Below are 10,000 nucleotides of genomic sequence, written 5' to 3'. Positions count from 1 at the left end.
CAACAACACCACCAACAATACAACCAACACCCACCAACAATACAACCAACACCCACCAACAATACAACCAACACCCACCAACAATACAACCAACACCCACCAACAATACAACCAAACAACACCCACCAACAATACAACCAACAACACCCACCAACAATACAACCAACATCACCCACCAACAATACAACCAACAACACCCACCAACAATACAACCAACACCCACCAACAATACAACCAACACCCACCAACAATACAACCAACACCCACCAACAATACAACCAAACAACACCCACCAACAATACAACCAACAACACCCACCAACAATACAACCAACATCACCCACCAACAATACAACCAACATCACCCACCAACAATACAACCAACATCACCCACCAACAATACAACCAACAACACCCACCAACAATACAACCAACAACACCCACCAACAATACAACCAACACCCACCAACAATACAACCAACACCCACCAACAATACAACCAACAACACCCACCAACAATACAACCAACAACACCCACCAACAATACAACCAACAACACCCACCAACAATACAACCAACACCCACCAACAATACAACCAACACCCACCAACAATACAACCAACACCCACCAACAATACAACCAACAACACCCACCAACAATACAACCAACAAACCAACCAACACCCACCAAAGCCAAACCCCCCAAACACCCCACCCCACACACACAACACTCACCCACTAAAACTCATCGGGTAGAACCCGGCAGGCGGGGTGGGCGGCCGGTTGTAGCAGTAGAACTCCTCCTCCGTCTGAGTCGCTATCGACACCATCGTGCACGCCGACGACGACGACGACAACGAAGACGGCGACAACAACGCCGCCGCCAATGACGACGGCGACGACGACGGAGGAAGCGGAGGAGGAGGCGACGAAGGCGACACACCACCACCACCACCACCTCCACCACCTGGCCTGGTAGGCTTGACAGCGGGAGATGGCGATGACGAGGGAGAGGCGGAGGGGGAGGAGGGGTGCGGCGGAGGTTTGGATCCTCCCCCGCTTCTAGCGGACGCGGGTCTGGAAGTGGAGCCGCCGCCGGAACTCCCGTTGCCGGCAGCACTGCCGTTGCCGTTACCGCCGCCGCCGCCGGACTTGCCGACGCGTCGGAGGACTTCCACGATGATGGGTTCCGTGGCTGTGCGGAAGACTTCTACCGCCTCGTCATGGCTGGACTGGGACAGGTCCTGCCCGTTCACCTGGGGGGGTCATCAAACACACGTGTATGATGTATGTTCGGCTTATATCACAGATTGACATAAGTTTACATTTGGGCCAACAGCAAAGTGAGAGCTGTATTATCAATGGTTTCTCCAGTCAGTGGGAAACCATTTACAGCTTAGTCTTTTTGTGAAGGACTATGACTCTCAAACTAGGAGGCAAAATTGCACTGGCTCTTCGTGCTGCAGCCTTGTGGGCTAGTTGGCCTTTGGGAACCATCCCAACGCCGACTATCCGAAAACCCTCTTGGCCGAGAGAGTGGGGATGTAACTTGGGCAAGACACTCTCCACGATAATCAAATTCTAGCCCAAATAGTCGGAACAGCAGTTGCCTCCTATGCTGCTGTTCTGATGGTTCTAGTCGAACACGACTGACTATCCTATGATGTATGAGAGTCAGTCGTGTCTGAACCATGACCATCATCAGAACAGCAGCAGAGGAAGCAAACTGCTGTCCCGAAATGTTCAGGGATAGAATTTGATTATAGTGGAGAGAGTGTCTTGCCCAAGGTTTAGGACAGTCTCGGCGTTGGGATCGTTCCCAAAGACCAACTAAGTTGGCTCCCCCCCCCCCCCCCCCCCCCCCGAGGCTGCAGCACAAAGAGCCAGAGCAATTTTGCTTCCTAGTTTGAGAGAGTCATTGTCCTTCACTAAAGACTAAGCTGTAAATTGCAATGGAGAAACCATTGATCATACAGCTCTCACTTTGCTGTTGGCCCAATTGTAAACCTCTCTCTCTCTCCTCTCTCTTTCTCTCTCTTTTTCTGTCTGTCTATCTCTGTCTATCTCTGTCTGTCTGTCTGTCTCTCGTAGTGCGCCTGCGCGTGTCTCACTGTCTGTTTCTGTTTCTCACACACAAAACCACACGTAGACGTACTCATACACCAATCCACCCAAACCCAAGCAAACACACACACACACACACGCACGCACACACACACCTCGCCCACACACACACACACACACACACACACACACACACACACACACACACACCTCGCCCACACACACACACACACACACACACACACACACACACACGCACAAAAAAACAAGCTTTCACTCAAAGCTCCTCCGCCGAGGCACAACATACTCCGGAAAGGAGAGAGACAAAAAAAAAGTGAATTATTAATACACTCCCCCAAGTCACCGAGACTCGGGGACGCTGGGGCTGAGAGAGGGGAAGAGAGAGACGGGGGGGGGGGGGGCTGGGTGGGAAGGAGACAGAGGGAGGGGGGAGAGAAAGAGAGAGGGAGAACAGAGAGAGGGGATAAGGAAGACTGAGAGAGAGCGGAGAGTTAGAGGGTGAGGGAGAGCGCGAGAGAGGGGGAGGGAGAGAGAGGGGGAGAGAGAAAGAAAGAGGTGGGACAGAGAGAGAGAGTGCAGAGGGGGAGAGAGGGGGAGGGAAAGGGGAGAGTGATAGAGAAAATGGAGAGAGAGGGGGGGAGAGAGAGATGGGGAAAGAAAGCGGGGAGGGGTGGGAGTGGCGGGAGAGAGAGGGGGAGAGAGAGAGGGAGAGAGAGAGAGGGGGAGAGAGAGAGAGGGGAGAGAGAGAGGGGGAGAGAGAGAGATGAGGAGAGAAAGTAGTGGGGAAGACGGAGAGGGGGGAGAGAGGGGGGAGTAGGGGGACTGAGAGAGAGCGGAGAGAGGGGGAAGAGAAGGGGAAAGAGGGGGAGAGAGAGGAGGGGAGAGAGAGGGATGAAGGAGGGGAGAGAGAGAGGGGGGAGATAGATAGAGAGAGAGAGAGAGAGAGAGAGAGAGAGAGAAAGAGGAGACAAAGATAGAGAGAGGTGTGGAAGGGGGGAATGAGGTGGACAGCACGGGTAAAAAAAAAAAAAAAAAAAAAAAAAACCCAGCTGGAATTGGAGGAAATGGAAAGGGAGGTAAGAGGAGGAAGCAGGGGTTGGGGGGGGGAGCGGGGGGGACCGGGAGAGGGGAGGGGCTGGGCGGCGGCGGCGGAGGGCGAAGTGCACACACACACACACACCCAACGCTGGGTGGAGAGTGAAGAAGGAAGCTTTAAATGAAATGAAATCCATCGGACCGTGCACGAGCCCGCCATCACTTTGCCAGCAAACAGGTTGAAAGGACCACGGTGCAATTGAACGTGTAATGGGCTAGAGAGAGAGAGACAGAGAGAGAGAGAGAGAGAGAGAGAGACAGAGACAGACAGACAGACAGACAGACATAGAGACAGAGACAGAGAGACACAGAGAGAGACAGAGATAGAGATAGACAGACAGAGACAATCAGACAGAGAGAGAGAGGGAGAGAGAGAGAGAGGGAGAGAGAGAGGGAGGGAGAGAGGGAGAGAGAGAGAGAAGTCTGAGTCTGAAGTCTGAATGGTTTATTGCTTTGGCCTTTCTGCCCGTGACAACAGGGGTAAGGGGGAGGGGGGGACTTCCGTGTTAACATCCATTATAAAGAACAGCGCCAATATATGTAAAAGCAAACAAAGGGTAGAAAAGAGAGAAAGGAGAGACAGATTGAGGCAGAGAGAGAGAGAGAGAGAGAGAGAGAGGAACAGAAAGAAGAAGAAAAAGACAAAAGATAGATGTGCAGATTGGTGTGTAATCATGCGTCATTAACCAAAGATAGACTTGTTTCTAAAGAGAGAGAGAGAGAGAGAGAGAGAGAGAGAGATACAAAGAGAGACAGACAGACAGAAAGACCGACTAGACAGAGAGATGAGGATGGGGAGATGGACCGTTGGATGAGGGAGATGAAGAAGATTCCGTTTCAGGTGTTGAGCACATAAAGGCGGTGTGGTCCCTCATTAAAGGCAAAAGGTAATGGGGTTTTGGAGAAAAGAAAAGAAAAGAAAAAAAAGAAGGAAACTTTCACACTGAACTTGATCCGTCTTATGGAAACCTTTCAAGAACCATTTAACTCTTTCCATACGAACGGCGAAAGAGACGACGTTAACAGCGTTTCACCCCAATTACCATCATCAAAATATTGCAAGCGGAAGGCTCTTATACTGAAGACGTGAATGTTGACAAAGAATACCACAATTCTGACGACGGAAGCTAAAGGTTGGGTCATTCAGACACCCACTGGAAATCCGAGGGGTCTGTGTTGAGGAGAAGAGAGGACTGGCCGTACTGAGTGAGTTAAACCTGTATCTTGACGTGGCTCAACAGCCGAGTGGTTAAAGCGTTGGACTTCCGTAGTCCTGGGTAGATAAATGGTGGAGATTTTTCCGATCTCCCCAGGTCAACCAACAAATGTGTAGACCTGCTAGTGCCTGAACCCCCCCTTAGTGTGGTGTACACGCATGCAGAAGATCAAACACGCACGTTAAAGATCCCGTAATTTCATGTACAGCGTTCGGTGGGCTATGGAAACAAGAACATACCCAGCATGTACATGAGTCTTTCCAGGGGATTTTTTTTTTGTCTTCTTTTCCTTTATTATTCCTTTAGTTAATAGTGTTAACTTGATATGGAAAACTGTGGCCTACACCCCGTTATTAGTTTAGGTACTCGTTTCCCAGAAAGAGCAAGTACCTTCCAAGGAAAGCCATACCATACATGACGTGGATGAACACGTAGCTATAATTATTTCACATTGCTCACAAAAACGGTTCCTTTAGCCCAGTCACAACTCTTTCGGTTTCTTTGCAACGACAGTCAAGGAAACAATCTATTCCAATCCCGATACATACGATGGAGTCTCCGGTCGGACCGACGGATGAGTAGGCAGGCAGGCTTATCTGTCGGTGTGTGTCCTCATAATATGGGAGAAGAGGCCGATTCTGGATGCGCAGCACTTCCCGCAGGTGTTGCAAGGGAAAACGTCTCCACAAGTTGAGCCCTGCTTCCTTCGCTCACGCTTCTCCTTCATGGCCAGCGTTCTCTTGTTTTCAAACGTCTTTATGCCACTAGAGCACAGCATCCTCCAGCGAGAGCGGTCAAGGACATCAGTTTGCCAGGAAGCCATGTCTATGTCACAGGCTTTGAGGTTTGTCTTCAAGGTGTTCTTGAAGCGCTTGCAGGGTCTTCCAAGTTCACGGTGGCCTTCCTTCAGCTGGCCACACAAAAGTATCTTCGGGATCCTGCTGTCTGTCATGCAGACAACGTGTCCTGTCCAGCGTAGCTGGCACTGGATCAGCAGGCTTTCGATGCTGGGCAGGCCGCTCCTCTCTAGGACCTGGAGGTTGGAGACCCTGTCTTGCCACTTTATGCCGAGGATCTTTCGTAGGCATCTCTGGTGAAACTGCTCAAGTTGTTGAATCCCCATCCATATACTTTGGGTATATACCGTGGAGATGGGAACACAAATTAATAGAAAGAGTGACTGGATTACAAGCGCAGCTAAACGATTTCGCAAATGCCCGCAGCATCATAACATTCATGAGAAAACAATATGACAACAACATCAAAACGGGGCCAAACATAAACTTGAAAAAGGCATCCCCATGGCAAATAGAAAAGGGCACATCTTAAAAAAAACAAACTGACAGTGATGAAGAAGCAGTAATTATATTCTTCACACGTGTAAGTTTCCCATCTTCCAAGAGAAAAAACAAAGGCTTACACAGAATCTCTCTCTCTCTCTCTCTCTCTCTCTCTCACTCACGCACACACACACACACACACACACACACACACACACACACACACACACACACTCCTTCCTCCCCCCCTCTCTCTTATTCTCTCTTTCATAACTCTCTTTCTCCCTCTCTCACAATGATCTCTCTCTTTCTCTCTCTCTCACTCACTCTCTCATAACTCTCCCTCTCTCTCTCTCCCTCCCTCTCTCCCTCTCTCTCTCCCCCTCTCCCTATCTCTCTTCCTCTCCCTCTTTCTCCACACACACACACACACACACACACACACACACAGACACACACATGAGTCCGACACCGACACAACCTTCCACTACCGTGCGAGATCGACCTTGTCAGTTTCCCAACAGACTGAACTGCTGCAGGACATGATTAGTTATATAGAAGAATGGATGGCGGGCGTGGAGGGCGGCGGAACGATACCGATTGAAGGGGAAGGGAAGGGGAGGGGGAGAAGGAGGAGGAGGATGGTGATGGTGGTGGGACTGGGATGGAAGAGACGGGACGGAAGAGGGTGGAAGGGAAGGATGGAAGAGAGGACACCCCCCCACGCCCCCCCCCCCACACCCACACACCCACGTTCCCCCCACTTGCCATCAGCAGGATAAGGGTGACAGGTGGACAGGAGGTGGGGGGTGGGGTGGGGGTAGGGGGGGGGGATGTGAGGAAGAGGGGAGGATGGAGGAGGAGGAGGAGGAGGAGGAGGAAAGTGAATGAGCAATCACACAACGTCACCAGTGGAGCGTGCTATGATGGAGGCAGGGGGATGGGTGAGTGTGTGTGGGTGGGGGAGGGGTGAGTGGGGTGGAGGGGGGAAAGGGGTGAGGGTGGGGGAGGAGGAGGAAGTGTTGAGTTGTGTAGTGTTTTGTATGTGTGTGTGTGTGTGTGTGTGTGTGTGTGTGTGCGCGCGCGCGCGTGTGTGTGTGTGTCTGTGTCTGTGTGTCTGTCTGTCTGTCTGTGGGTACGTCCTCTCTATATCATATGTGGCCAGTAAAAAAAAAATCTCTCGATCAACCAAATCAATTAATCTGTCAATCAGTCTCTTCCTCTCCATCCATCCATCCCTCCATGTGATCTTCTCTCGCTCTCTCCCCTCCTTCAACCATGTCCTTCCTTCCTTCCTTCCCCCCCTTAATCCTTTCTGTCTATCTCGTCTCTTTCGCCCCCACGCCCCCCCCCCTCTCTCCCCCAACACACACTCCTTCTCTCCCACCTTTCCCTCTACCTCTCCCTTCCTTCTCTCTCTCCTTTCTCTGTCTCTCTCTAGGTATATCTCTCTCCCTCCCCCTTTCTCTCCTCACTATATATATATATATATATATATATATATATATGTATATGTATATCTGTATCTCCCCTCCCCCCTGTTTCTCTCTCTCTCCCTCCCTCCCTCCCTCCCTATCTCAGTCTCTTTCCCTCTCTCTCTCTCTCTTATTATATACAACTGTACCTCCCCTGATCCCCTTCCCAACCTCTCCCTCCCCCCCCCTTTCTCTCTCTCTCTCCACCTCTCTCTCTCTCTCCACCTCTCTCACTCTCTCTCTCCCTCCCTCTTTCTCTCTCTCCACCTCTTTCACTCTCTACACATCTTTCACTCTCGATACATTATAGCTATATCTCCCCTCTCCCCTTACCAACAACCTCTCCCCCCACCCTCCCCTCCCTTCTCTCTCACTCTCTCAAGTGTATAAATATCTCTGTATCTCTCTTATCTCCCCCACCCCACCCCATCCCACCCCACCCCACAGAACCCCCCACCTCCCTTCCCCACCCCCACCCCTCCTCCTCCTCCCTCAGTGACAACGCGGAACGGTTAATATAAGGGATAGTTCCACAGAGAGCGCCACCACCACACACACGGTGGTGACTCATCACCGGCCCACAGGTACATGGGGGCCGGGCCACGTGGAGAGAGGACGAGGTCGCGCACGCCACTGGCGAAACAACTCACAACTGACAAGTCACCACCTAACCCGCCAACATGACAACCCCCATTCAGGCTTCGTCACTTCCTTCGCGTATGGTCTGCCGTAAGCCTCAAAAAGCTGTATAAATGATTATTATGAGTATCATTATCATTATCATGATTACTGTTATTATGCACGACCCTCCATTTTTTTGTTGTTGTTGTTGTCCCAATCCCGCTTCCCCCCCGTCCCGCTTGTCACACACACCCTTCCAATATTATGTTTTTTCTTTCTCCAGTCACTGACACTCACCCTCTCCATTTTAAATTTTGTACTCTATCTTTTCCACATTCTGTTCTCTGTCTGTCTCTCTGTCTGTCTGTCTGTCTGTCTCTTCCTTTCTTAGTTCCCTCCCCCTTGCCCCACCCCCCTCCGTCCCACCTCAACCGCCTCCCCTTCTCATTCGAATATACATAAATGTCGATTTCTAATTAATACTAACAATCATCATTATGATAGGAATGATAATAATCCAAATAATAATAATAATAATAATAATAATATCATTTATTTTCAGTCTAATATCATCATCTTAGACGAACAGACTATAAAATAATAAATAAAGGAACGAAACGTTTTTTATGAGGCTTGTTCTTTCGATGGCTTTGACATTTCTGGACAGGAGATCTTGGTTAATTCAAGAGAGCTATACTCCTCCCTTCTTCTGAAATGAAACAAACTAACTACAGCAACGAAATCTTACAAGAGTTTGCAGCATTGAAACGTTATGGAAACTGGCGTATTGCTTATAACGGTGAGGAGGTGTTTTTTTTTTTGTTTTTGTTTGTTTGTTTGTTTGTAAGAGAGCTATACTCCTCCCTTCTTCTGAAATGAAACAAACTAACTACAGCAACGAAATCTTACAAGAGTTTGCAGCATTGAAACGTTATGGAAACTGGCGTATTGCTTATAATGGCGTAATTGCTTATAAACGATCCCTGAGCCTCAAAAGCTGTACAATAATGTCCAGGATCAGCTTACTTCAATACTAAGTCCGGTTTTTTTGGTTTTGTTGTTGTTGTTTTTTTGTTTTTTTTTTTAATATAAATCTGCAGTGATGGATAAGCTACACTTTTTGAATGTGGGGGAGCGGGGCAGTGTGTGTGTGTGTGGGTGTGTGTGTGTGTGTGTGTGTGTGTGTGTGTGTGTGTGTGTGTGTGTGTGTGTGTGTGTGTGTGTGTGTGTGTGTGTGTGAGATTCTTACTTGACGTGTTTCTGAGGAAAGTAAACACACACACACACACACACACACACACACACACACACACACACACACACACACTCGGTACAAACAAAAAGACTTCATTAAGCTTATGCTCCCATTGGTTAGGGCATAGTGGTTCATTCTAAATATGGCAGTCTTTTATTTTCAGCGTTTTTTCTTTTTGGTTTTGTTTTGTTTGTTTGTTTGTAATTGTTGTAGTTATTGTATTGCAGTTGTTGTTGTTGTTGTTGAAGTGGTAGTAGTAGTAGTAGTAGTTGTTGTTGTTGCTGTTGTTGCTGCTGCTGTTGTTGTAGTTGTTACTGTTGTAGTTGCGACGTGTCTCTGTCTCTCTCTGTCTCTGTCTCTCTCTCTTCTTTTTGTAATGTCTGGCGATCTTCTCTACAGGTCAATAAAGAGCGCATGACCACACGATCTAAAATTCTCACAACACAGTGTGATTTCACTAGCGAAATTTGATTTCCCTGCATTGAAAACGCACACCGCACAGTTTTTGACGACTGATAAATCGCCATACGTTTGCCACCCTCTTCTCATCTTTCTAACAAGGTTCAGGCGAAAATGTGCAGCCATACAAGAAGACGAAATCAATGCAATACTGTAGTAACAGGTTTGCGATCGCGAAAGTCAAAACTGAATTTTTCTGGAAGCATAATCATTAACATATTGACCGCTGTTCCTTGGTGTACTGAGATCAGTGTAGCACGGGTTTGAATGGCAATTTTTTTTTGTGTATGTACCTTTCAAAATGGTGGGATTTTTTTTCTTTCTGAATAAACGTTTGGAAAAAACTTCAAAATAAACAATGATGAGCGGTATCCTGGCCAGACCGCTCTGTATGATCTCAGTGGGTTGACAACCCGTCACGGACGACGACAATTACCCGTCGGCGGGTGTCAAGGGGTTAAGTAAAAATGGACACAAGCTACAACTGCAGAAAAGCGCCAAAACCTACAATGTA

General features: G+C 48.7%; 1 protein-coding gene across 1 annotated transcript in view; it reads right to left on the bottom strand.

The window, feature by feature from the left end:
* Nucleotides 1-730: 730 nt before the first annotated feature.
* The window catches only part of LOC143299571 (uncharacterized), a 180,703-nt gene continuing 171,433 nt past the window's right edge, over nucleotides 731-10,000 (bottom strand). The window contains exon 2 of the mRNA XM_076612855.1: nucleotides 731-1,255. Within this exon, the coding sequence (XP_076468970.1) occupies nucleotides 731-1,255 (525 nt within the window). The remainder of the gene's footprint in view (nucleotides 1,256-10,000) is intronic.

This window comes from Babylonia areolata, chromosome 25 (genome assembly GCF_041734735.1).
Source record: "Babylonia areolata isolate BAREFJ2019XMU chromosome 25, ASM4173473v1, whole genome shotgun sequence".
Taxonomy (NCBI): domain Eukaryota; kingdom Metazoa; phylum Mollusca; class Gastropoda; order Neogastropoda; family Buccinidae; genus Babylonia; species Babylonia areolata.
This window is presented reverse-complemented; position numbering and strand designations above follow the sequence as displayed.